The sequence below is a fragment of the Falco punctatus genome (genome assembly GCF_963210335.1).
Source record: "Falco punctatus genome assembly, chromosome: 3".
NCBI lineage: Eukaryota > Metazoa > Chordata > Aves > Falconiformes > Falconidae > Falco > Falco punctatus.
Genome location: NC_137582.1, coordinates 44,042,566 through 44,069,395, shown reverse-complemented (window position 1 = coordinate 44,069,395; position 26,830 = coordinate 44,042,566). Strand labels below are relative to the sequence as shown.

The 26,830-nt window shown below is 48.7% G+C and overlaps 2 protein-coding genes across 4 annotated transcripts in view; one reads left to right on the top strand and one right to left on the bottom strand.

The window, feature by feature from the left end:
• Window positions 1–701: 701 nt before the first annotated feature.
• BHLHE22 (basic helix-loop-helix family member e22) lies at window positions 702–22,824 on the top strand. Of its 2 annotated transcripts, none has more exons than XM_080380461.1 (2): window positions 702–11,839; window positions 11,936–22,824. In XM_080380461.1, the coding sequence occupies exon 2, from the start codon at window positions 14,030–14,032 to the stop codon at window positions 14,933–14,935; it is 906 nt and encodes a 301-aa protein (XP_080236587.1). In that variant the 5' UTR covers window positions 702–11,839; window positions 11,936–14,029; the 3' UTR covers window positions 14,936–22,824. The 2 variants fall into 2 exon arrangements, with proteins under 2 accessions (XP_080236587.1, XP_080236588.1); XM_080380462.1 differs by having other exon boundaries at window positions 702–12,748; window positions 13,656–22,824.
• Window positions 22,492–26,830, bottom strand: part of CYP7B1 (cytochrome P450 family 7 subfamily B member 1) — a 126,555-nt gene continuing 122,216 nt past the window's right edge. For both annotated transcript variants that reach the window (XM_080380446.1, XM_080380447.1), the window contains exon 6: window positions 22,492–26,830. In XM_080380446.1, coding sequence (XP_080236572.1) covers window positions 26,534–26,830 — 297 coding nt within the window. In that variant the 3' untranslated portion in view covers window positions 22,492–26,533.

Here is a 26,830-nt window from a genome sequence, read left to right as displayed (position 1 = left end):
AGCATTTGACTTTGGCCCAAAGAAAGAGAGAACAGCTGTTGTTTAGACTCATTAAGAGCCAAGGAGCCCAGCAGAGGTCTGTTCCACGCATTGCCTGTGTGTGAGCGGATCGGTACAGCACTACGGGAGCACAACCCAACAATCGTTTCCAAAAGGCATGTGCCAGTACCATCTCACGACTCACTTCCCCACACCTTCCCTCAGCAGGCACACACCATCACCGTCGTCATTGCTTTCCTATGGTTAACACAGCAAAGACCTGAAAATACTTGTAAATTAACTATTAACAGAATTGGTGCTGAATTAAAGACACATATTTGTCATTTGGACCTCTGGGTCTACCCTGACACAGCCTTTTCCTGACTGTACCATATTTTGGGACTCAGTCAACTCTACCTGCTGGTTGTTGCCTGAAAATGTCTTGTGCAAAACAATTGACTTAATGCCTCTTGTCTGCTCTCCTCTTGGCAGAGCATGTGTCCATCTGGAGTTACAACCTCCTATGACCACCAGGCTACCTCTCATGACACAACCGATATCCTCACAGATATGCAGACTGTTTTTATCAGGTGATGGCAGCTCCAAGGGTGTTCTGGTTTTGCCTTATCTCCCTCTTTTATTTTTGCAATTATCAATCTCTCTGGGTTTATAACAGACTTTTTACGTTGTCCCCACAAGCAAAATTCTAAGGTCATGAAGCACTATACATAGGCAGAAGTTAACTCTGTCACCCTTTTTTTATTCAATGGGTATGTTATTATTTGTCATAGTTTCCAACAAATGGACTGAAAAAAAAGGAAACTAAAAGTTGCTTAGCTACACCTGCACTTTACTGCAAAGTGCTAAACCCATGTCCACGCAGTTGGGACTGTGTGACTCTGAACTGTGCCTGCTGTTTCAGACAGACCAGCAAAAATTACCTGAAATACCAATATCTCCTGTTTAATTGTAGCCAGGCTGTCTCAGGGATATGAGAATAGGGAGGACAGGGAGGTTTCTCAAACATTTCAGTGAATAGCCTATGTCAAGTTTGGTCTAAAGGGATAAATCTTCCCTGCACCAGCTGTGTCACCTATGGGGATAGTTAGTCTTTCTGTCCTTTTGCTTTAATTGATCTGTATGTTTTGTATAAATGATAATCCTTAACAGTGTTTGAACACTCACCATTTCTTTGCAGCCATTATAACATCCCTTTCACATTTCTCTTGGATTTCCAGTTCCCAGATTATTTCTTCTTATTTTTTTTATAAACCTTTTCCTGCAACTGCTTAAGAATCATGACACAGGCTGAAATAAAATCCTGTGAAATAAGTATTGTGAATATTGTGAAATAAAATCCTGCCTGTTCTGGTCCCTTCCTTCAACTGACAATATTTTTTGGAAATATGCTGTTCTGTCTACCCTATGCTAATATCCTTCTTTTTTTTCTTCCAGGGTTTCATTCCAGCAGCAGTTCTGGCAGCTGTTGTCCACCTTTCATTTGAAATTGGATGGATTTCTGTTTTTCTCACAGCATAGCATAAACATGATCTAGCACTAGACTTCGTTACATTGCATTTCTATTAACTACCAAACCTCACTGAGGTTTGTATTCAATCTGCAGCTTCACTGATTTGGAGCTGAAAGAAAAATTTCTGTAATCCCAAGGTAGAAGCTGCCAGGCCCTCCTTAGTGATGGGAGTAAATAATATATGGTCAGTCTCTGACCATAAAGGTCTTTACCATTGATTGGTAAGGTAAAAAAATTTAAATCCAAGGGCTGAAACCAATGACTTTGAGTCTGTGTTTGTCCTTAAAATTTGCTAACCCCCTGTACTAACTGGTTTGGCCAGTTCAGTGGGACAAACTTTCCTTCACCATTTGACATCCCAGGGAAATTGTGCAGCCTTCACTTGTCAGCTGAAATGGTCCCAGTGATGAAGGTTTAAGTTTTTTGCTATATCTGCACTCCCAAATAAAGGGGGTGGGGAACAGTCCCTAGTCCCCAAGGCAAAGTGGCACAAACTGATGGATACCCACATTGCTAAGGCCAGACTCCTCTTCAGCAGGCTGGCAGGGTGTGTACTAGCAACTAAACAGTGTGCACAGCCCGTGCTCAGGCTCACTCTCTGCCTTTTGTTTTCCTTTTCCTGTAAGTGTGGTCTACCAGCTGAATCTCTAGTGACTATATCTCTTACTTTTACCTCTTACTGTATTAACTTTCCCTTACAAAAGTAAAAATAAATAAATAAATAAATCTGCACTTTATTTAACTTTAACATTAGGTCTTTTATGTGAAAGCTCTTCAAGTCTTGTGATCTGTTGTTTTCAAAATACCTTTGAGCACGATGTAATAGGTGCTCCCCAGGCTGACTGCAGCCACTAGGATGTTCCCATCTGGCCTGCCATCTTTCCTGTAGCAGACAAATGTTCAAGGAATTAAATTCACTGGGACAGCTGAACTCCTTCTCATGCCTTCACAGCCCAGCACAGAGAGAAGCACAACACTATGTGCCCAGAAAAGCTATGGTGAGGACACGAGGGCAGACAGCATTGTTTCTACCCATGCCCTGGTTTGTTTGTTAGCATCCAGTCTAAAATCTTAAATGTACCCCTTGCTTTCTGATTGAGCTTCTGGACACAAAACCAACTTACATAAGGCAGGGCATAAAGCACAATAACTCCTTGAGTGCCCACTCCCCCTGGCTGAAGCTCCTGATCCCACAACGCATAAGGCGTAATTTACCCAAATCCACATTTACCATAGGATGAAGGTCTGTAGCCACAGCATGTAAACACAGAGCTGACAGGATCCAAATGTGTAGACAGTCTTTCCCTAAGATTTACTCTTGTTACCTTTGCAGTCTCCTATTTGTCTTCTGCTAAGGAGCTGCCCATTACCCCATAGGATTTCTGCAGCTTGTTATTGCTGCTGCCATTCTCCTTGTCAAAATATCTTTGAGCACAATGCCCATCCCTCTTCTGCCCCATTTGTGGTGTGGTCTGACTTAACCCTGAGGGAAGGGTCCTAGTCAGGCTCCTCTCTCTGCTAACTAAAACTCAGTAACATTTAAGCGCAAACACATTTAAAAGCAAACGCTGTGATTTATAAGGCTTGCTGCTGTCTGCCTGCCTTTCTCCTGCCATCCACTGCCTGAAAACACAGAGTTTAGCCTTCTGCAGCTGCCTTGGGAAGAGTTTCATCTCTGCTGGGCATTTTAACCAGTCTTCTGTCTGACTCAAGGTCCTGGGTTTGTTATAGCTGCTGTATCCCGTGTTGTAACCACTTTGCAGGGGACTGGCAGAGCTCTGTTCCTCTTAGGGCTTAGGTCCAACTGCTCCATGTACCACCACACAGGAACCACTGTGCAGGACAGCCACAGGCTCCCATGGGCTCACGCCAGAGCCTTTAGATACATGTTGCCTATGGGAAGAGGCACAGATTTTTGATGGAGTGCTTTGTGTGCAGGCAGCAAAGCAGGGAAAAGCAGGCAAAAGGGCTCAGAAATATTCAGAAACAAAGGATGAGGCAGGTTCTGGGTGTGTCTGATAGCCATATCTAAACATGCCCTAAGTGGGGTGAATCCCTTGATCGATAAATCCAGGAAATGCAGGGCACATTTTCTCAGACTCTTGGCCCATGTGCCCTACTCACTGAGCAAAGTGCAGCCATCCCTCCTTGCTGAAGGCCCGCAGATGAGTAGTTTGAGTGTGGGCACCAGAGGAAAAGATCCTCCCTTGGTTCATCCTAGAACCAATTTGATAATGGACAAGTTGCAAATGCAATAAAGTACACTTTTTCCTGAAGGAAGTGCTGTCAGAGCATTAACTGAATGGCATTGAGACCAGCAAAGCTTTTTAGAAAGGGACGTATGATTTTAAGGGTAAAAAATAAAGTGGCTTAGGGACAGATTCTGTTGTGGTTCCCCCAGGGTGATTTGCACATTCCACAGTCTTACCTTGGGATTGCACCAGTGCCACTGAGATCAGCCACTGGCACCAGCTGAACAAGCACCGTTTGTGCCAGTTTCCTGGTGGGAGTGATTGATTAGAGCTGGTTGAGCTTGCTCTGTCCAGAGCAGGTGTGGAGCAAATTTGCCCTGACTCAGTCAATTAACTTTATCAGAGAATCAGAATCAACAGCGTGAATACGATAACAATGTGTTGCAGGCTCCATGCTTCTCACTGTGCCTGGTCTCACACTGCCAGCATAATTCTGAAGTTATCGCTACAAATGGTGCCCAAATCTTATGATGTATGAGCACTTGAGTCCAGATTCATCCCATGCATGAGCAGAAGATTTGCGAGCACACTGAAACTACACTCCTCAGCACCCTGGGCTTCATTTGACATGCAGAAATAGTTATCACTGCTGAAAGCATTTGAGTCTTTGTTTTATCTTTGGGTGGAGTTGTTTTGTTTGTGTTGTTTTTTTTTACTTCAGGTGAGAACTACAGAGAACCTACCCTAAGAAGCAGGGGAATCCTGAAGGAAATTGTATGGTATAGTACAAAGAAGGGAGGCCAAATTTAGAACAGCAAAACATGGACTGAGTGGCTAGATGCCCAGATGCCCAAATGTCAAATCTGATGTGGATCATGGGACACGGGACATGCCAGTGTCAGTGCCGGAGCCTCCATCTCCCATCCTTCTGCCATTACACTGGAAAATCCTGCATAATCTCCTATGGCCACAATTAAAAGGAGGAGGCAGGGAAAATCCCATGCCCTGTTTGGGAAGTCTAAAAAATGTGTCTCATGGATCCTTTGGCAATCCAAGCAAACATCCCCCCAAGTTCAGTGGCTGCTCAGACTCCTGTAAAGTTGACCTCAGTGAACTCACACCTCAGAAAAACTGCATGTCATTCTTCACTAAGCTCTTAATTCAGGGTTATTGACAAGAAGTAGGTAACCAGCCACTACATTAAACGGGTCTTCTTTCCTGTGTTAACATGGTCTCATGCTATATGTAGATGTGTAAAGGGCCAGGGATGTGAAAAGGCTGCCTATGCCCTTTCTCTGACAGTGCCTCGGCTCACAAGTCCCCAGATGCAATCTTACATGTTTTGTCCATCAGATGCGCCTAGCCTTGCCTCAAGTCACACTGTTTGTTCTCATGCCCATTTAAACTCAAACAAATCAAACTTGTCCAAGTGGATGGCCAGTGAGGGAAATGGGACAATAATGAAGTAAATCAACCTGAAATATGTTCAGATGTCTGTGCAAACACTGTGTCTTCAAAGATGACTGTCACCTTGGTGGATTCAGCCTGCAGGTGCTTGAAGCCCTTTGCCTCCAGCAGTCCTCTCCTGGAATTATCAAATAACTCTGCGAAGGAAACATCAGTAAGTCTCTGTGACAGCCTAAGACTGGACTAAGGACACTAAAAGCTTTTGTCAGCCCTCAAGCATTCTTTGGTCACTCGATCTTACCCTCAGAAAGGAAGTGTGAAAGCTTTGTGGACTTTGTGGATTGACCTTGGTAACTGTGACTGTGCTGCAAAATACTCTGAAAGCAGAAGTTCTTCACAAAATGGAAATGTATGGGGTTTTTTTCTCCATGGATGGCATTTGGCCCTGATACTTATCCCACCCAGTTTGGTTTCTGGCTAAGCTCTGGCACGGGGTGTGCTAATCCTGAGTTTGAACAAAGTATTAACTAAGGTACCAGCACAATGCAGAGCCACACCAAGGCTGCTGTAGGCACCTCTGTATGTCAGAACACAGTGGCTGGACCTCTCAGGAGACAGCAAGGTCCCTGCCTCATCTGCTGATGCCTCCCTGCTTTTCCTTCCCTTGCCCTGGTGGCTGCAGTGGAGTCCTTTCGTTTGCACCAGCAGGTCTCTGCCCGCGCAGAATCAACGACAGGACTGGAATATAGCTGGCAGCATCCTCCTCTCTGGATCAAAAAGCAAGTTCAAATCCCATTGCTATGGTTTGGCTCAAAAATATTGTAAGCGAGTGTCACAGCACTAATCAGAGTTAGGCACTGTTACAAGGAGCTTTCCTCTTGGTCACGATCTCTGCTGCTATTGAAGGGTCCTGTCACTTTAAAAATGAAGTGAAGCCATATGGTATAGGAAGCAAGCAAGCAAGAGAAAGAAAGAGAAGGAGGTTTTAAAAAAGAGAGAGAAAGACAGAAAGGGAGAAAGACAGGAAGACAAAGACAGGAAGGAAAGAAGGAAGGAAGGAAGGAAGGAAGGAAGGAAGGAAGGAAGGAAGGAAGGAAGGAAGGAAGGAGCAAGCTATGTTACTTCCCCTTTTTTTTGTTACGTGCCATTTCCCCAGACCCAGCTGGTAGGCAGAATCATTGTATTGTACTCTAGTGAAGGCAAATAGAAATAATACCTATGAGAAAAAGTGTGATTTAAAAAAGAGAAAAGTTCTCCTACCTTGTATTTTGTGTGATTCCAGGCACTGTAACAGTGAAACATGAGCTGGTATCTCTGTTTCTGTGAACACACTATGTTTTAGAGGATGTTACTCTCAGGGCTTCTAAACTTTGTGACATAAACAGCAAACCTAATTCTGAAAAAAGCACCTACCACACCTGATTACCATAACCAGGAGCCCACACCTTTAAATCAAAAGTCAGTTGAGTTGGAAAAGGTTTAAGTTTTTTCAATAAATTACTTTTTATAATGACTATAAAAGTTATATAGTACACAGAGACTTGCTGGAGGGAGATACTTTACTGTATCTGAATTGCTGGGAATACTTCCTGAGACATAAAGCTGACAATCAGACATCTGAGTGTGTTTGAAAAACATCATCTACCAAAAGATTAAAGTATGAATTTAGCAAAGTAATCCAGGAAGGAAATTCTTTGTTCTTTCTTGTTACTTATCATGGCGACTGAAGGGATGTAATGGGAAATGACCTTAGACTTTAATTCAAAAACAGTTGAAATATAGGAAGAGTTTGAAAACAAAATTATTTTTTCACTGCTAAATATATGGATTTTAACTCTCACTGAACTGTATTTCAACACATTTTTGTATTTTATGCCCATGATAAGTTATTAAACATATAAAATTGCCTTATTTATAGAGTATAACAGCATTGCTAGTGATGGTGCCTCCATTTTTCAGTGTAGCATCTACTTAGATGTGTATAGATTCTAGATGATATTTTAATTGCAAGGGGAAGAAGGGAATTGCTAAGAATAAAAGAGGGTTGTTATTCTACAAAGAAGGGGACAAAAGCAGTGATGATTCTAAATTAGTAAAAATATTGAATTGCATTTTTTAGGAAAAATAAATTATAATTAGGAAAAACTACCTTGTAGCTAGGATTGTTGAGAGAAGGTCATAAGGAAGGTTGAGGGGGAGAAAACTAAGGAAGTGAAACTGAGCATATCCTTGTGATGTGCAGCATGGGAAGAAAAGGGAATTAACTAATGAATTTACCCAAACTACTAACAATTATTTTAAAGCATTCCTGGAGAATTAGCAAGCTCTAAGAGGTCTGGAAAGAAAGGCGAGTACATTACTGGTCTTTAAAAATGGCAGGGGAAGAAGAGAAAGAGTGAACCTGTCATCTACCATCTGGTAAGCCTAACTTCAGTCTGCAGTAATATAGTGGAAAAAATATTAAAAGGTAAAAATCCTAAGCACTTAGGGGACAACAGATCCACAACCAACAAACAGCATGGATTTATAAGGAATGGAAGAAAGGCACATGCTAGCATTTTTTTCTTCCTATAATTGCAAAGTGGTGACTGAAGGGAATACAGTAGGTGTAATATATGTGCCTACTAACATATAGATTTGGATGTATGGGCTTCAGTAAATTAAATAGGATCTAGCAGTGTGACCAAAAAAGAAAAAAATCCAATGTAATTTTTGGGCTTCTAACACAGAGGCATCGTGTCATGTACCTAGGAAGTGATAGATGTCTCTCTCAGTATACAATAGTGATGAGATAGCACCTCAACTACTGCTTTCAGATTTAAGCACTTTCAGTACCAATAAAGGTGAACTGGAAGGAGTTCAAGAAGTGTGGAAGGAAAAGGAAAGGCCTATAGAAACTGTTTGCTGACAAAGTAGTAAGTGAAAACAAACATCTATAGTCTGACCAAACAAGGATGGGAAGAGTAAGCTCAGTGCCACATTCCTTACAGTGGAAAGTTTCAAACAGAAACAAAATAGGGTCAGGTGTAAGCGTGAAAGCTGGACAGGGAGTAAATGTTAACTGTACACGGCCAGAGCTCTGACCTCTGCTCCTGCCGAGACCCACCCAGATGTTTGTTGGGAGGTGTTTGAAAGGAGCACAGAGAATGACTCTGAGAGCTGGAAACAAGAGGAAAGCATTTAGTCAAACGGAGCTGTGTGAGACAGAATTCAGGCTGAAGTAGATAAATAAGCATAACAGGCATCTCTGTTGATCCAGGAAATTGTAAGCTACACCAGTAACACTGGTTTGGCCACAGCAGAAATGCACAAGTATGGGGAGCCATGTGCATGAGGAGGGGGATGGCCTGAAGGACCTAAAGGGGCTCCTCTGGGGAAGGGAAAGAAAGGAAGGAAAGAGGAGAGGGAGAAAAGGGAGGACAGCAAGAAGGAAGGGAGGGAGGGAGCAGGGAGGGAGAAACAAATACCTCAAACTTCCCAGAACCAAACCAGAGCACACTGAACTGTGGTAGGACCCTCTGGTCTTTCTCCACAAACCTCAGTGTGATGCCTTGGTGGGTTTGCCGCTGCATATACAGCCAGTGGTGTCCCTGAAACTGGGATATCATCAGGCTCTTCCAGCCGTAATCTTCTGCAGGTACATTTATGCCCGGGTGTATATATATGTAAATGAATGCATAAAGCCTCCCGAGAGCCTCTTGACTCCTGCCCAAGCAGAGCCCTCAGCTCATAAGGCTTCACCTTCAAAAGGGAGACCAGAGGAATACTTATTTCCTTCCCTATGAACAGGCTGCAGGGTTATTTTACATTTCCATGTTTGTTTGGGTATTGAGTTTTTTTGGGTTTTGTTTTTTTACTTTTCCATGCAATTTAATATTTCTCCAGCCCCACGTCGGTCGTTCCTCCCACCGCGGCCACCGGCCGCGCCGCCGAGCCAGCCGTGCAATTCTCCCGCTGCCCAGGAGATGGTGCTGTGGATTTTGGATCGGGAGCGCAGCGACCGGGGGCCGGGTGGCCGGTAGGTCCCCGCAGAGGCCCGAGGGGACCTAACTGCCACCCGGCGGGTCTCAGGGGACCCTCAGGTGCCGTTGATCCCTTTGCAGCCCTCCAGACTTTCTTTTCCATTACAGCGGTCCCCTCCCGAGGCACAGGGCCAGGGTATCGGGGTGGCATCTCTCACCCCCAGATGCCTCAGCTCTGCCGCACTGGTGGGGTCAAGCCCATCAATGTCGTTTTTCTCCTCCTGCAAAAGGACCGGGGATGGGGAGGGGAATGCTTTCCTCCGTTTCGCAGCCCCTCGGCACACACATACCCCACAAGCCCGGCTGCATACACGCACCCGCCGCGTCCCACCGCCCTGCCCGACCCCCCTGGCCCTGGGGTCGGGATGCTGCGCCGGGCGTCCGGGCTGAGAGCATCGGCCCCTTCTCCTCCCCTACACGCGGCCGCGAGAGCCCGGTGAGCTTCTGGGCCCGTGCCTGCTGCTGGAAACACCTCCCAGGCTGGGAATGCACCGGCCTCCTGGGGCTGCCTCTGGACAGACACCTCTGAGGAGGTTTGCACTGGAAGCGAACGTAGTGGGAGTGCCATTTAATTTCTTTTTGCTGTCTTTTCTTCACCCTGAACTTCAATAAACTTTGTCTAAGAGTGAAGACGACACAGAAGCAGCTGCGGCAAAGGAGAGCGCTCCCCGACACCGGGCGCTGGGAAAGCCGAGCGGCGCCGGGCTGCCCCCGCTGCACCGGGGGCTCGGTGCCCGGCCCCGCTCAGTGCCCGGCTCGCCGTGCCGGGCCAGGGGGGCTCGGGGCTGACCTGCTGGCAGAAGGACGGGGAACTCACGGGTGATCCCAAGCCCTCAGCTTGCTGCGGGGGCAGTCCTTGCCGCAGCGGGCACGCCGTGTCTCTGCCCGGAGCAGGCAGGGAGGGGCTGCCTTCATCTGTCTAAAATCTGCCTCGCCAACATTCAGTTCCTGGGCGCCTTTAGGGAAAATTTGGAGAGCGTCCCTCCTCCTGGAGGCTTTTCAGCAAACGGGAAGCGCAGCCCTGGGGAGAGGGAAGAGGTGTTTAACTTCTCTCCCAAGTGGGGGGCAGAACAAAATGACACTCGAGTAGATCTTGCGAAAGACGCCATGGAAAATTAGCAATCGCTGGGGTTGTCCGCTCTCATCTGTCCTCTGGGACCCTCCAGCCTCCTCGCACTCCCTGCCCCTGCCTCCCGCCCCGCCCGGGACGCCCCGTGGCCCGGTCCCGGCCGCTGACGGCGGAGGCTGGGTGGTGCTCCAGCGCGGCCGGCGCAGCCCCTGCTGCGGCTCGGCTCCGGGCTGCTCGTTTCCCGAAATAACGACCCGAGTGGAGTGAAGCCGGTGGCAGAGGGCTGCGGCACAATTAAACCAGGTAACGAGACGCTGGGCAGATGTGTTTTCATTGCGCTGTAAGATAAACGCAGTGTTAAATGCCTGACAACTTCCCAGAAGCAATCAGCAAAAGTTTACGAGTGCATAAACCTCAAAGGCCATTCCTCGGTATTTTTATAAGCCCCGCATTTAAAGCTTCTATAAATTCTTCTGCCTGCTTCCAAACTAAAGTTTCTGTAGACTATTAAACAGGCACTTCTTCGGGAGCGGGGGGAGAGGCACATCACAACAGGCTGGTCTGGGAGAGGCGAGGGGGCTCTCTTTTTGTCTCCTCCGCTTTCCTGTCCCTACACACACACACCCCCCAAGCTAAAGTTTGGAAGAAAGTTTGCATCATTAAAGCACGGCAAGTCACAGGTGAACGCATCGGCAAGATGACTGGGATACATCAATGTCTCAAAACCAGGGGGCAGACCCAGAAGGAATGGGGAAGGAAAGGATGAAGAGTAATAAAAGAAAAAGCGAGGCGCATGAAAAGCTGGGCAGAAGGGGGGACAAGCACATAAACAGACCCACAGACAGATCAGCAGCAGGTAGGCTGACGGATGGACAGGGCTGAGCAGAAATCTTTAGACGAGGAGAGAGAAATTCCAGTCGCAGAGCGCAAACCTGTGCGAACGCAGGCGAGGACACGAGGAGGCGGCCAGGACCTCCTGGAGGTCTCCGCGATGCCCCCGTCCCCCCGCCCCGACGGCGCGGCCCGGCAGCCCCCCCGCCCCTCGGGGCAAGCGCGGCGGCCGCAGCCTCGGGGGCAACCGGCCCCGCCGCCTGAGGAGTGGGAGCGTACGGCGTGCCCAGAGCTGCAGGCAAGAGGGGAGGTAGCACTAGTGAGCCCAGGGATCAGCAGGAGGGATCGAGCTGGACACCTTTGCCTTCGAAGAAATAAGCTGCTCGGAAATAAATGTTTCCCCTAACCATCAAATTACACTAACAGTATCCGTCATCCTTAAGTGACCACATGAGTTTTACAAGTTGGATATTAAACAGATTAAATAATAATAAAAATAATTTAAAAAAATAATCAAACCCCCCTACTGCGATTATAAAGCCCTTTGCTTATGATCCCAGAGAAAATGAAGTTGCTAATTGGAAAACAATAAACCTAAAATGCCTTTGGATTAATAATGATGGAGGTTAATAGTGGCATCCCTGGGAAAGGGGGAGGGGAGCGAGGCGCTCGGTGACTGCGCTTGGACGGCGACCAGGGACAAGCGCAGCAGCCAAACGGGGCTGGGGGGGCGGGGGTAAGACACCATCCCCCCCCCCTCCTTCGGAGGGCTCGGCTTGTGTGTTCGCCTCTGATCTGGAGACACGAGGTGAGGAAGGTCTGTATTGTAGTCATGTCCTCGCTAGATGAAATCTCAGTCAATTACTCTGAAATCTGCAGCTTGGCTTCTTTTCATTCTTTCCAGGTGAAAATTCAAACGTTTTCTGTTGTCGCCTGGTCCTTTCTTTCCTGAAACAAGGCACCCAACTGTTCTGATATTACCATTCAAAAACAGGTTCTGTGGCAAACCTCATTTGTGAATCTATTACAGAGATTAATAGATTATTTCTCCTTTTTCAACTAATTCTCAGTGGGGAAATTTAACCATATGGTAAGGAGAGAATTAGAATTTCATCACATTAGAGCAAAATGTAATGAAAAGAGTCCAACACCTGGGGCCAACTCTGAAAGACACAATTAAAAGGTTTTTAATGAAACCAGAGAAACCAAAAAATTTCATAGCCTTCAGTAATTCTGCCACATAAGAATGATTTACTGGAAGTGTTGGGAAATATTGTTTTTACTGATGTCATAAGAATGAAAACCTGCCACTAAATACTCCGAGCGCTAACAGTAAAGGGAGAGCGAGCTGCTCGCCTCGAGCCTTGGAGGAGCAGCGGGACAAAATTCAGCCCGACCCTCGGGCTGCCACTTCGGCTGCTGGAGAGCGCAGGCGAGCGTGTGCCTGGCTCCGAGGGGCAGCCCCGGGAGGGGAGCAAGGGGCCGCCGCGCCCGGAGGAACCGGGGGGCCGGGGCCGCTCTCGCCCTGGCACCGGCGGTGGCATCCCGGCGCTGGCGAGCGGAGCGGGGCGCTCCCGCCGAGCGGGGAGCTTCAGGGGCAGGCGAGAGGGGCCGAGCTGCAAGGAGTTGCTCAATCGCAATAATAATAAAAAAAGTTTGGTGGGTTTTGCCCTTTCTCACCCCGCCTCCCTCCTCCCCAGATCTGTTCATTCTGAAGGTAACTGATGGGGGTTTATATTTTTTATAGGGACACGGGGGGGTAATGACTCGAAAGCGGCAATCTGCTACTTGAAAAGGGCTAAGGTGGGGAGGAGGGGAACCTCCCCGTAGTTTGGTCTCGGGTGGGGTGGGGGGTGGGGTGGGGTGGCGAGAGGGCTGGGGACCATCCGGCTCCCAGGGACGCAAGGTGGACTTTGGCGGTGGGCAGAGGTGGGCACGGCGGTTGGTGTTGGTCCGTTGTGGTTTTTTTTTATTGTTTTATTTTTCTTTCCCAGGCGATGCTTTTCGGGAAGACGAGTGGGGGTGGGAGCGGGCTATAAGTTAATGTAAATGCAGGGGGTGGGTGGGCTGGGGTGGGGGGAGAGGGTGTCACTCCTGACTCCATGGCTAAGTTAGCAGAAGTCTGCTGGCAGCACTCGGAAGGGGAAGTGTTGAAGCGGGCTTTTCTGCAGTGCAGGGCTGTAATTTGCTGAAGGAGGCAAAGAACATCCTTCGATCTAAGTAGGGCTTTTAGTGTGCTCATTGATGAGTGAAAGTCGCCACACATGTCAAGCTAAAGGCAGTTGTTGGGTTACTAACAGGACACAACGTCTTGCAAACATATGCGTTAAGCTGTGTATACAGATGGCAGGGAGAATAATGGAGCAGGCGCCTCTTATAAAGCTCTAGCTGCTGCCTGTCTTCAGACCTGGGAAATGAAACTATTCAGACTCAGGGCCAGATAGCGCCTGGGATTGTTTGTTACCGTTTTAATCCTATTAATTAAAACGTTAACCTGATTGGGTAGAAAGCTCTGTCCCAACAGGCGAGTCTTCTTCATAATAACCTACTCTCAGAGATAATGATGTAAAAGACTCCCCCGTCTGCGGCGGCTGCTGGTTGATGGGTCCGGAAATCTCTTGAAGGTGAATCCAAGCAAGATAAACGGTGGAAGCGGCTCCGCTGGCAGCGCACAATGCCCCAGCGCGGCGCCTGCTGAGGGCGAGCCGGAGCCGCAGCCGCAGCCGCAGCCGCAGCCGGAGCCGCAGCCGGAGCCGCAGCCCGAGCCGGAGCCGGAGCCCGAGCCGCCGCCGCCGTCGCCGCAGCCCGAGCCGCCGCCGCCGGAGCCGGAGCAGGGGCAGCCGCGGCGCCGGGCACCGCGCAGCCCCGGCGGGAGCCGGGAGGCGATTTCTGCCAGCGGGACGCCGGGGAGCCGCCTGCCGCGGCGCGGAGCCTTGGAGGAGCGGGCCGGGAGCTGAGGGGGGCGGAGGAGGCGGAGGCGGAGGCGAGCGGGGCGCCGATGGAGCGGGCGCTGGGGCTGCCCGCAGAAGAGGACCTCTTCCACAAGAGCCTCGCCGCCTCGGCCAAGCGCATGGAGTCCGCCTTCCGCTCGCCCCCGGGGCTCGACCTCTCCCACCCCCGCGACCGCCAGCCCTCGCCGCTCGCCTGCTACGAGGCGGCGGAGCCCGAGGCGCTGCTGCAGCCCGGCGTCGGCGGCGACCCGCTGGCGCTGCCGCCGGGCTCCGTCTGCGTCAAGTACGGCGAGAGCGCCAGCCGCAGCTCGGTGGCCGAGAGCAGCGGCGGCGAGCAGAGCCCCGACGACGACAGCGACGGCCGCTGCGAGCTAGTGCTGCGCGGCGCCGGGGGGGACCCGCGCGTCGCCTCGCCGGCGGCGGGCGGCGGCGGTGGCGGGGGGGGCGGGGGGCTGAAGGCGGCCGAGGGCGGCTGCTCCAACAGCCACGGGCACGGCGGCAGCAAGAAGTCCAAGGAGCAGAAGGCGCTGCGCCTCAACATCAACGCGCGGGAGCGGCGGCGGATGCACGACCTGAACGACGCGCTGGACGAGCTGCGGGCGGTCATCCCCTACGCGCACAGCCCCTCGGTGCGGAAGCTCTCCAAGATCGCCACGCTCCTCCTGGCCAAGAACTACATCCTGATGCAGGCGCAGGCCCTGGAGGAGATGCGGCGCCTGGTGGCTTATCTCAACCAGGGCCAGGCCATCTCGGCCGCCTCCCTGCCCAGCTCAGCCGCGGCGGCGGCGGCGGCGGCGGCGGCGGCGCTGCACCCCGCCCTCGGCGCCTACGAGCAGGCGGCCGGCTACCCCTTCAGCGCCGGGCTGCCCCCCGCCACCTCCTGCCCGGAGAAATGTGCCATTTTCAACAGCGTCTCCTCCAGCCTCTGCAAACAGTGCACGGAGAAGCCTTAAGCGCCACCGTTGCCGCCCCCCCCCGCCGCCGCGGCACCGGGGAGCGGCGACAGGCGGCGGCCCGGCCCCGGGCCTGGGGGCGCGGGGGCGCCGGAGGGACTGACCGCTGCCCGGCCCCCGCCGCCCGCCGGCCGGCCTCGCCTCGCCTCGCTCTTCTCCTCGGGTCGCGCCGGGACGGGACGGCGACGGGAGCCGCCGCGCGGGCGGCGACGGGGAGGGGGCGCGGGGCCGGAGGCGCGGCGGGGGGGAAGCCCCGGCCCGGGGGGCGCCGGGGGGGGTGTCGCTCTCGCCGGGCTCCCGCCGCGGGTCCGGACAAAGGAGCGGCCGAGGGGCGCCGGGCCGGGCCGGGCGCGGGGGGTAGCGGCGGGGAGAGGGGCGGAGAGCGCCCTCCGCCCCCGGCTCCCGGCCCCGGCCAGGGGAAGGGGACGCAGTCACCCGGGCGCGGAGGTGGATGGGACAAATCAGAGAGGGCACTTGAACATAGGTTGTTTTGTTTTGGGTTTTGGTTTTTTTTTTTAAATTATTATTATTAGCAGTATTATTATTATTCTGAGCCAGGAAACAAACAAACTTGAAATGTAAACTTACTATTTAAGCGACTCGCAGAAACAAAGAGACTGGACCATTGCTATGGAAGACTTTGTATTTTTTATCGTCTCTAAACTTTGATCCTGTGAAAATGCGCAAAGTTTGGTGAGAGTGATTTAAAAAAATCGAGAGAGTTAAAAAAAAAGACAAAAAATAACCGATCAAAACCCCTACTCCGTGTGGCTGAAAGTATCGCATTTTTAAAAGAAATATTTATGTGCACCTTGTTTCTTTCCACTTTGCAATGATGTATAAACAAGACATGCTATTTATTTGTTATTCTTTAAATGACCCTTCCATGCCAACAATATTTATCATGTGTTAAGGTCATGGGTCTTATGTGCAGTTACTTTAAATGCTTCTACAATTCTGTTTATGGATTAACTTAAAACTGTGTGCCAAGTGTTTCAAACGTTTATTTGCCAACAACGTATAACCAGAAATGTTGATGTATCTGAGCTGCTTAGGTTTATGAAAGGTCATCTGGATTTTAAGTTGCATCATCCCTGTATTTAAATTGAGCTTTAATAAATTGCTTCAGTCCAAAAATTACAGGAAAGGTGTATTCTTAATTGCTCAACCAACTGATTTTTGAGAGGGTATTCTTTGCATTATAACAGGTAATAGCTATTTACTTTTACAAGGCATCAGAGCAATAGCTGCTACAAGAACACTTGCCAAGCCAATGTTTTTCCCAGGCGCTGTGTTTTCAAAGGTATAATTTAAACAGCTTTTAATGTGTATGTAAATTATTCTGACTGTGGATGATTATTTAAGTTGAAATACTTTAAAATACTTTAGGCTGATTTACAGAACGCGTGGAATTCTTTCCTTTTTTTCAGGGGTGGGGGGGCGGGGGGTGGGTTATTTTGGAAGAAAAATAAGAGATGAAAAGCAAGAAGTAGCTATTTACCCAAAGTGAGCCTTCAGTTTGAGTTTGCATGGCTGGGTGGCTGTCTCTCTGCCATTTGTAAATTAAGATTTTTTTTTCCTTTTTTTTTTTTTTTCTTTTCAAAAACGAGTCCTGCTATTTTCCACTACTTGCAGATAATACAAATTCGGACTGTCAGGTTGGATGGCAAAATAGGAGCCATGATGGATCTGTTGGCAGGTCACGGATGTGTAAAGAGTGATATATATTAAATCGGTCAATCAGATTATGACAGCAATGTACGATCGTTTGTATGTGTATCTATGTCGGAAAGAATCTTTATTAAAATATTTTGAACAAACGCTCGCATTCCGCCGTGCTTTGTTAACTATCTATCTCCAGATGTAAGGAGATGGATGGCGGGGACGGGTAGTTTTCCTCCCTTTGCCTTGCTCAGAAGGCGCCCCGGCACCCCACTGCCGGCTCGGGGTGCCCCAGGGAGGGGGCGCGGCGCCCTTCCCCGCGGTGCCATTCCCCGCGCCCGTGCGGAGCGACCCCACGCACGCCGCTTGCTGCCGGGCCCGTGGGGCTGGCTGCGCACCCCCGCCTCCTCCCGACCCCCCAAGGCTTGGAGCCGCCCCTCGCTCCGTGGGCCCCCCGCCCTGCCCCAAACCCGACGGCTAGGGGGGTGGTGGTGGTGCGGCGGCCCCCCAGGGCTGCTCGCCCTGCGCCGGGCCCGGACCTGGGGGGCTCGGCCCCGCCGGCTCCCCCCTCCCCTCGGGCGGCCCGGGCCGGCGCCGGGTGTCCGCGGAGCCGCCTCTCCCAACGGCAGCACCGCAGGCGGGGGAAGGGGATAAATATTTTCTGCTCCACTTCCCATCAAAAAAGATTAATCAGAACCTGTAACTTTTCAGGAAACATAACTGTAAAGTGCCACGGAGCTGTGGGAAGGCAGCCCAGAGAGGGTGGGCAGATCAGCCCCCAGGCGCAAGGAGAAGCGTCTCTCAGCATTTACTAGACAAAGGCTGGGTGCGTCTAATTATGATTATTAAAACAATTTCCATGACGATGTCTAATATTATGTTAATTTGAAAACAACTGTGTATGAAAACTGTCGACTATAATACCTAAATTCATTTAATGAAACACATCGTTAAGGCAATTAAACCTCCTGGATGTGATTAAGGAACATAATTACGACACTGTTCTGCGCCATAATTGGGTGTCTTTAATCAAGGGGTAAAGTGATCAGCAACACAGCCATTAGTTTGTATTGTTCTGTCTCTGCTGTCCATCATTCTGATTAGGAATTAACCACCGCCACCAGCTTGGCGTGGTGCGTGCGTGTGTGTGTGTGTGTGTGTGAATGTGTGTTCGTGCATGTAACACCGCAGGACACGGTTGCTGCAATATTTACCGCTTAGTGTCTCCGGCTACCGAGCAGGCTTCCCGGAGAGGTTCCCCTGGAAGGCGCGGGCGCTGCTCGGCTGTGCCTGGGCATGGGACGGGGGAAGGCAAGCGAGGTCCCAGCAACCTCCTGGAGCTGCCGGGACCTGGGCTGGGGGGCAGAGCTGTGGGAGGCCCGTGCTCAGCCTCCCGGCTCCCGTGGGAAGGGGTCCGAGGCGCGGGAGGCGGGTGCGGGCCCGGCCGGGATGGCTCCCTGCCCCTTCGGAGGAGCCAGGGCGGCCGCTGCCGTCGGTGTCAGACGGAGCGGTTCCTCCGTTCACCTCTCGTCTGCCTCTGCTTCGGAGCGCCGGGAAAGCGGCATGGAAACGCTTTCACTCCTGGCTGCCGCCCGACTTTGGGCTCTCTTGCTTCCTCCTGGCTTGCTCTGGAGGGAGCAGCGGGGTCTCCGCCGGGCAGAGGTGCTGTCACTCGCGGCCCCCCGCTCCTGTCCCTCTGCCCCTCGCAGCCCCGCCGGGAAGCGACGCGAAGCCGCTGGGCCGGTCCCTGGGCAGGTCTCGCCAACGCGAGCGCCGTGTTGTGCCGGGGGTGGGGGGAGGAGAGAGGCTCCCCCGCCCCTCTTAACGCTTGATAGATCGCTTAACCAGAAATGAACGTGTCCCCCTTCCAAAGCGCCTCTTCCCCGTTTCCAGCCACCCCATCGCACCGGGATCTCCCCCTGCCTCCTCCGCAGGCTCCCGCTGCCCCCGCCGCTCAGCCCGGCTCCCTTACCCCGGCCCCTGGCCCCTTACCCCGGCTCGGAGCCTGAAATTGTCCCAGCATGAGTGACATTGGCTTTCCTAATGTAATGACTTATGAAAGATATAATCATGTGTTAAATTGAATCCTCCGCTTAACTGTTAATGGTGTGCTCTGGGCACATTTACGTATTAGATGCTATGGTAACTAATTACCACTAGAAGAAGGGATAATACACTTTCCAGACTTTGACAAATAATTATGAGTGTTCACATCCCTGCTAGCAGCAGTTGCAGCGGATCTGCTGGAATGAGTAAGTGAATAAATGAATGGGTAAGTGAACTTGTGTGCATGGAGGGGACTAGATAATGAATAGTGGTCAAGTGAGTTTTCTTATTAAAACCTTTAATGAAAATGTGATTTAGGGTGGAAGGGGGAAAAAAAGTGCGACGCTGCCTCTAAACGTAATTAAATCGCGTAATATAAACATCAGAAACATAAATAAGTTTGTTTTTAATTAAAACACGGCAAAGTAAATTATCCACGTGCTCGGAAACTTTACAGCAATTAACACTGGCTTTTTGTTTGGCTTTTTTTGCTGCGGTGGTGGCGGTGGCGGCGAAGGGGGGTTGCTGGGGGGGTAAAATAAACGAGCCAGGACTCCACGCTTCTCCCCGCCATCGGTCGTAACTGACCGCACGCGCTGCCAACAGGCCGGAGGGGTCCTCAGGCTTTGCTCGGGGGGCGGGACAGCTTCTGGCCGGAGCGGGACAAAACTTCGGGGAAGTCGCGCAGGTCTCGGCCCCGGCCCCGGCCCCGGCGAGCGGCCCGATCCCCGGAGCCCACCGGAGGCTTCGTGCCGGCCCCTTGCGCAGTAGGCGCTTGGCTCAGGCAGGCGCCGCAGGGGTTAAGCCGCTCCTGCCCGCCGCCCCGCTGCCAGCCCGGCCCGGGCAGCAGCGGAGGCGGGAGCCGCTGCCGGCAGCGGGACACGGCGTGGCAGCCCCGGGCCTGGCTCGGGGACCGCAGCAGCCGGCCACGCCGCGGAAGGGGGACCTGCTAAGTGAGCAGGGAGCTGCGGCCAGCCTCAGGTCTCCGTGGTCACTCATCAGCTCGGTGTCAGCCGGCGCCCCCCTCCCTCGGCGTGCGCCCGAGGGGGCTTTCCTCTGGTGTGGCTGGTTCTGCAGCCTCGGGAAGGGTTAAATCCTTCCCCAAGCCCCTAGTTGCCCTTGTCCTCTCGAGCTGATTCCGAGACGTGTAATAAAATACGAAGCAAATTTATGGTCTGTTTCAAGCACTTTATTGCTGTATTTTTAAATTCATATATGCACATACAAGAACTATGATCTGTGAATAATTTGAAATGCTATAGGAAAATGATGCATTTTAGATCAAACATAACCGTTTTCTTACATAATTGTCTCGGATTAAAATAAAAAGAAAGATACATTTCAAACAGAGACAAAGCTGAAAATCTAATGACAGCCATAAACTGCTAGACAGCCATAAATTAACATCTTCATCAAACACTGAAGGGATCAGTGCTTATCTAAATCAACAATTATTTCTTCCGAGAAGTTGCAGAACAGATTGCCCGTCTAATACTATTTTTAAATCCTCATAATTTAGGATTAGGGGCGAACAATCGCCTTTCCGGAGTAAACCTCCTCTCCACCAGCCGAAGTCCTCCAAACTCACCTAACACCCAGCCCGGTCCCCTAAGAACCTCCTCGGGACTCCTGTCCCCTCTTCCCTCTCCAGCATCCCTGGAAGCACGGGTTGCTTGTGGGATGGGGCGGCAGGAGTCTCTCCTCACCCCTCCCCTCCCCACCCCTTCCCACTTGATTTTTGTAGGGGGTCGGGGGAGCTGGGAGCGCAAGCCGGCGCCGGGAGCCCGGCGGGCTGCGGGAAGCGCTCAGGGAGGCGGACGGCCCCCCCCCGCCGCGGGACGGGACACGGTGGGGCGGCATCCCGGCTCGCGGCCATCCCGCAGCGGCGGCGGACCCCGTGCCTCCATCCATCCCTGCACCCGTCCCGAGCACAACTCGTGCCCGTCCGCTTTCCAGGTTCAGCGCTTTAGCGACGCGGCACTTCTCTCAGCTGCAGCTACCTGCCATGCCGATTTCGCGAGAGGCTGCTGCAAAGATTTCATTTTTAGAAGGCAACTGAAAAATACGCGGAGAAGATAGCCGATTCGCTGGCTCACGAGATGGAAATCAGACGGGGAAAGACTTGCTGCCTGTAGGAGGTTAGCGACTAAACTATTTGGAAGAAAGAGGTAGTTGGAAAGATGAACTGATAGGAAAGAAGTCACTGTCAAAAGTCATCACGGAGTGTTTACTTACTGTCTTTTACCCTGCCTGTAGCCAGAACCCAGACTTTATTCAACTTTGCTGTACTTATAGCTGCTGGCTGGGGGGAAACACACACCCAAACCAACACATCAGTGTCAAAATCGGTTTAACAAAATCTTGCAAGATAGAATCCTGCAAGGCTCTGAGCAGGAACAGCTGAAGCTTAGGCTTCTTTTGATTATTTATTTTGGTGTAAATAGTTTTGAAGACAAGCACATTTCTGCTATTACAAATGATGTATTCACACAGCCTCAGTACCCACGATCCCAGGCAAGCCTGACACATAGGATAGGCTGTGCAAACACCGTACTGGCTTATACGAGGATAAAGATGCCACTACAGTTTAATTATTTGCTTTCAAGTGCAAGTGGAACATTTTCTATTTTGTATGTGCTTCTATATATGCAGTAACCATTCCTTCATACTTATTACTATTTATAAACATAGATATTAACTTAAGGATCACAATACTTTCCTCAGGGTAGTTTTAAGGGGTGTTTTTGTAATGAGATCATTTTTCTGCTATGTTGTGGGTATCGGGACACGACTAGCCCGGGTACATAGGCTCGTTTAAGTAATAGGTAGGAAAACACTTTCTATGGTCTGCCAGTTAAAATAGCTCTATTCATATGGATTAAGCATATGTTATGCATAAATTAATGTCTTGAATAATTTTAAAACACAATATAATATAAGTAACACCAAGAAAGCACTTAATGTCAAACCAAGTATTTAGATAAAATACATTGTTAGGTCTTAATAATCTGCCCCCCCTCACCCCCTGCTCCCAATTATCTTTCAGACCATCACGGAAAGCTCACTCAGATATGCGCCCTTCAAGAAATCTCAAACAATGCCACTTTTTATTTATAAACTTCAGTAACTTCTAATATAATCTGGAGTTAAAGCAATTGCACAGTTACAAACACATTTATCAAACCCAGAAACATGCTGCAGGTCTACCTTCTCTAGGACACATCTTCCACAGCCCTCGCAGACACACCTGACAAGCATTTCTGCATGAAAGAATGAAGAAACACTGATGTCTTTAGGGTACAATCTTCATATTAAATATCTACTTGAAGAACTCGGTAGCTACAGTGATACCTAGAAAAGTCAAGTTGTGCTTTGCTGGCACAGTGCTGTATATTGTAACAATTTTCCTTCATTTCCCCTTTTAAAATGAATGATCTGAGAGGACAGAATATTTTACACTAGGTAGTACATCTTGTACTACACAGAGGTTTGCAAAAGGAAAAGCCTAGGAGCTGTATTTGGGAATCACTGGTGAACTGCAGATCTTTACATTAATTTTGAACGATGTCCTAACAATGTCAGAAGTACCCTTTTTTTCCCCTCATCTGATAAGAACTGGCTTAAGTTTGATGGGGGGTAAACCAGACTTGATAATTTCCTAAATACAAAGGAGCCGCTCCATGCCAGTGCTGAATTAGAGGCTTTTTCTTCCTTACAGAAATACCTTTCAAGATCAAGGAACAGAAAAATGCGGTATGCTGAATGATTAATTGTAAAAATTAAAGCAATAGCTGAGAATCTGCGAGAGAAGTGTAAATGTAAGCTGGAAAAAATACCATAGACAGTCATTCAATATTAAAATAGATATATTCATTTTTATTGTGTCCTTGAAATACAAAATTCACTTAAGATGTTAGATTACTAAAATAATGAAGTTTCAATTTTCTTGCTCAGAAAATCACAATATACCTTATTTGATCTAAAAGTCCTAATGATGGATATTAACTATTAAAGGAGAACCTAACCATTGCTCAGCTGTATACGAAATGTCAGTTTGCACAATTAAGAGCAATTCACAATCTTTTGAATGTCAGAAAGTTCAGTAACAATGAAATAGAAGATCATTTATAATTCTATAAGAGAAATTCACGGACCAGTAGTTATTCATAAAAATAGCAATGCCAAAAATAGTGACATGCAACTGGCTTAAAAGCATAAACTAAAGAACAACTCTTACACGGTTTTACATTAGCACATTAGGACACATTGGCAGAGATGTGAAAGTCTAATTTGCAAACAGGTACACACAGACTTTTAAATAATGTAAGAGTTTAAAGTTAACAGCATCTTATAGCTGTACTGAGTGCCAGCAAGAAAATGGAGAACATACAATCTGTAAATTAAAATAAGAATAACAGAAAAATCACATTTTAGCGTTCACATGGATTCATGATGAATTCACTTTTCTTCTCAGGTGCTATAAAGGGCCATACTGACTCAATAAACCTATTTATATGAGAAAAAAAGGAGATTTTTTCCTTTTTTTTAAATAGCAGAAGAGATTACCAAAATGGTCACAGACAGCGACAACTTACAGTCGGAGGCTGGTACTGACCGGCTGAGTCACATCTCACTCTGATCAGTGACCACACCATTTCACTAGAGGAACAAGCAGACAAATTCAAGGGGCACATGTGTGCTCCTCCTGGCTGACCCTGTGCCTGCCGGGTCCGTGAGTGAGACAAGCAGGCCTGGCAGACCTCCCTGCTGAGGTGGAGAGGAGGAATGAGGAAGCACAAGGTCCGACTGCCTCTCACCACTCACTCCTGCAGCACCACCAGCACCTGAATGCTTGCAAACAGCACTGCAAATGTTTCTGCTCAGATGATTTTGGCATCTTCGTGCCCTGGTGACAGACACCAAGAGCTGGTCGCTCCTGGATTCTGTGGCACAGGAGGTCGGCAAAAACCTTATTGTGCCCTATGTCATGAAACATGCTTTCCTCAGCACAGCACGTTGTGGCCAGCTTGGCTCCAGCTGGGGCCTCCAGGGATGGTGCACCCTCATCCCGTTGTGCTGCTATGGCTTACTGACCTGGAGCACCTACACTGTGGGCCTTCCACTCCCTGCTTGACAGAGACTGAGTCACTCCCGGTCAGATCAGCTGCTGACTTTTAATAAGTCACCTCCTCAGCTGCAGAGTATGTGGACTAGAAGGGCTTAACATTTCCTCTGCCCTGCTCTAGCTCTCGTGACTTTACGTGGGGGTGAGGCTTACCTCCTCTGCAGCTGGGGTGTGCTAGGGTAGTGATGCATTGCTTACCAGCAAAACTAATCTACAATGAGCATGGGTAACCAGGGACACAGTTCCAGGAAAACTGGGCAGGCCCTGCTTTACATTTGATTATTTTGGTCCCTGAGCAAAAAGAGCAACTAACTTTTACCCCAGCAAAATGCTGGCCTCTTGCATGGTGCAAGGGGTGCTCTCCAACCCCGATGCAAGGCCTCCAGGTGCCTTCACAGAGGTTTCCTGCAACTCCTAGAAGAGATTCTGACCCGTGTCTTTTTTTTTTTTTAAATAGAAGCATGCCCTCCAGATTTAATTCACTATTTTGGAGACAATCTAGCTCTTCTTTTAATTTCAGAATAGATACTACACAAACTGATCAGCAATTAATCTGAAATTACTAATGATCTGCATGTACTTTTGGCACAGTCCTATTATGTCCTACCAATTTATGCAGCAGCCTGTAATATTATAATTCAAAATCCTAAAAATAAATATAATTATAAAAAAACCCTCCTCTGTTTAAAACAAATACCTACTGTTATTTTTGCAGTTGCTTCAGGTTTGTTTCAAAGTTGGATGCCAAAGAAAGATCTATCATAACTGTGGCATAAGAAATTTTACAGCTTACATTTAAGCAATAATGGAATACAGTCAACAGTGTAATGATAGCAACATTTCCTCTCTCAATAAACCAGGCTCTAATGTCCAAACTGGATTGTGAGCTATGTCTGAGTTTAGAATAGCTCCTACAGAGTAACTACAGGAGTGAGTAACTTCAGTACAAGAATCTCTCCATAAAAACAAATTTTATTCTGAGTCACAAAGCAATAATCAGCTTTTGCTGTTGATTAAATGTTGAAGCAAAGTTAAAGCATTTAATCAACTGCACAGCCCATTTAATGTAGGTGTACTCTAACGCTGTAGACATTATTGATATTATATATTAAGAGAAAATGTTTAATACATCTCACAAACCCACAATTTTCTCCTTGGAGGATTTGGAATGTGGCTGTGCCAATCTCTGAAAGCCTTTCTACTGAGGCTTATTTAGGGTATGTGCTTTACATGAATAACTAAACAGGGTTCTACATGAATATCAATAAATAATTCTAATCCTTAGTATGTATGTAGCAGGTTCCATTCATAGACCATCAAGTGCTTTAGAGATGAGCAAAATTCCTGATATTAAAAGACACATGCTGGGATATCCCAGAGAGATGTTTTCTGGGAACACAAGGCAAGGCCCACAGACATGGCTACTCTCCCATCACAATTATCCTCTTGGCAACTTCAGACTGGACAGCCATGAAAATCCTCATCAGTTTCTGAAGCGACGGCTGGGAAGAGAGACAGGGTCTAAAAATCTCAAATTCTATGCACTAGGAAATTAATTTCTGAAACAAGAGCTGATCACTCAGTGAAGCAGGCTGGGCAGCCAGTATACAGATAAACTTCTGTGGCTGGCTAGGCTTTTCACTTGCTCAGATTTTGGCCCCAGGGAAAAACTTATTTTCCAATTTGTAAATGGACAAGTCTGTTTCCAAGCACAGGTCACACTACCCTGCCTAGGCATAACTTAGGCACAGTAAAACACTATTAAAGAAGCCCTCTTCTTTTGCCTTTTTGGAGAAATGAATAAGCACAGGAAACGGTCAAAAAACCCACACAGACGTGTTACCAGGAAAGCAGTGAGACAACAGAAGGTAATTTTTGAGACGATAGAATCATTTCAAACAGGCTCATATATTTTCTCCCTGAAGAATATACTTTTTTGGCTCAAAAGCCAAAACAGATAATTTAGGCTTGATCCAGAGCCTATTAAAATCAACAGAACCTCCCTTCTGACTTTAAATGACTGCAGGAAAATATCACAGATCTTAATTTCTTTGCACTGCATTGAAAAAAAGAAAAAGAAAAAAAAGAAGAAAAGCAAAGCATTCACCCTCAGTACATAAAACAGAAGTCAGAAATGTGTTGGCAGTAAGACATTCTTGCAAATCATCTCCCATCACCCTGCACAGCTTCCATCACATCTCCCAAATAAGGGCTAAGACACTCAAGACCATGAAGGGAACACAGTGAATAAAAAGTTAGAATAATAATTACTAAAAATTCTTTCACCCCCCTAGAATAAAGTTCCCCCTTTCCTGCTGTTATGTTTATATGAGCAGATGCAGAGATGCCTTCAGATGGTGGGTGTATGGGACCTCCCAATCTAACAAGGGGGAACCCTTGTGACAGAGAGGTGCTGAGCCTATTTCCCACATAAATGGCTTGGATTCAGCTTGATGTCACCCTCATTGTAAATCCTACTCAACTCCTGGCCAAGAGTATGGGGGTCCACCTTGTAGGGAAGTTGGGCTACTTACGCGGCCAAACTCTTGTCATCTCACCTCACTACTCACAACTCAGGCAGGACAAATCGAGGTGGCGTATCGCTGCATCTGATATCTACCTCCAACCCAAGGGCTTTTCTCCTTCGAAACAAAAAGGAGGGAGGTAAAAGCAGAGAGGGAAAAGTAAATGTTTCCAAAAATACAAAGCTGAGTGATGAAACAAGAGAAAACATGGAGATTAGTAGAAGGCATATAGGCAGCCGCTCACTTTCTTAAGGACCTTAGCTTGTAACGAAAGGCAATATCAACGTCTGGCAGGAGGATACCAAGGCCCATACGACTGTTATCAAGTCTGACAGCTTTGTTTTCCACTAGTTCTACATCAAAACGAGCCAATAGCAAGAAAATAAACATTTTCATCTCATTCATTGCGAGGAACCTCCCTGGACACATGCTGATCCCAGAGCCAAAGGGCATTAGGAAATACTTCAGTTTCCTTCCTGCCTTGTAGAACGTGGTTTTCTTCTTGCCATTCTCTATGTATCGATCGAACTTGTACTC

Bases quoted from the DNA above. Each gene is read 5' to 3' on its own strand.
- BHLHE22 (XM_080380461.1), top strand. From the start codon at position 14,030: ATGGAGCGGGCGCTGGGGCTGCCCGCAGAAGAGGACCTCTTCCACAAG.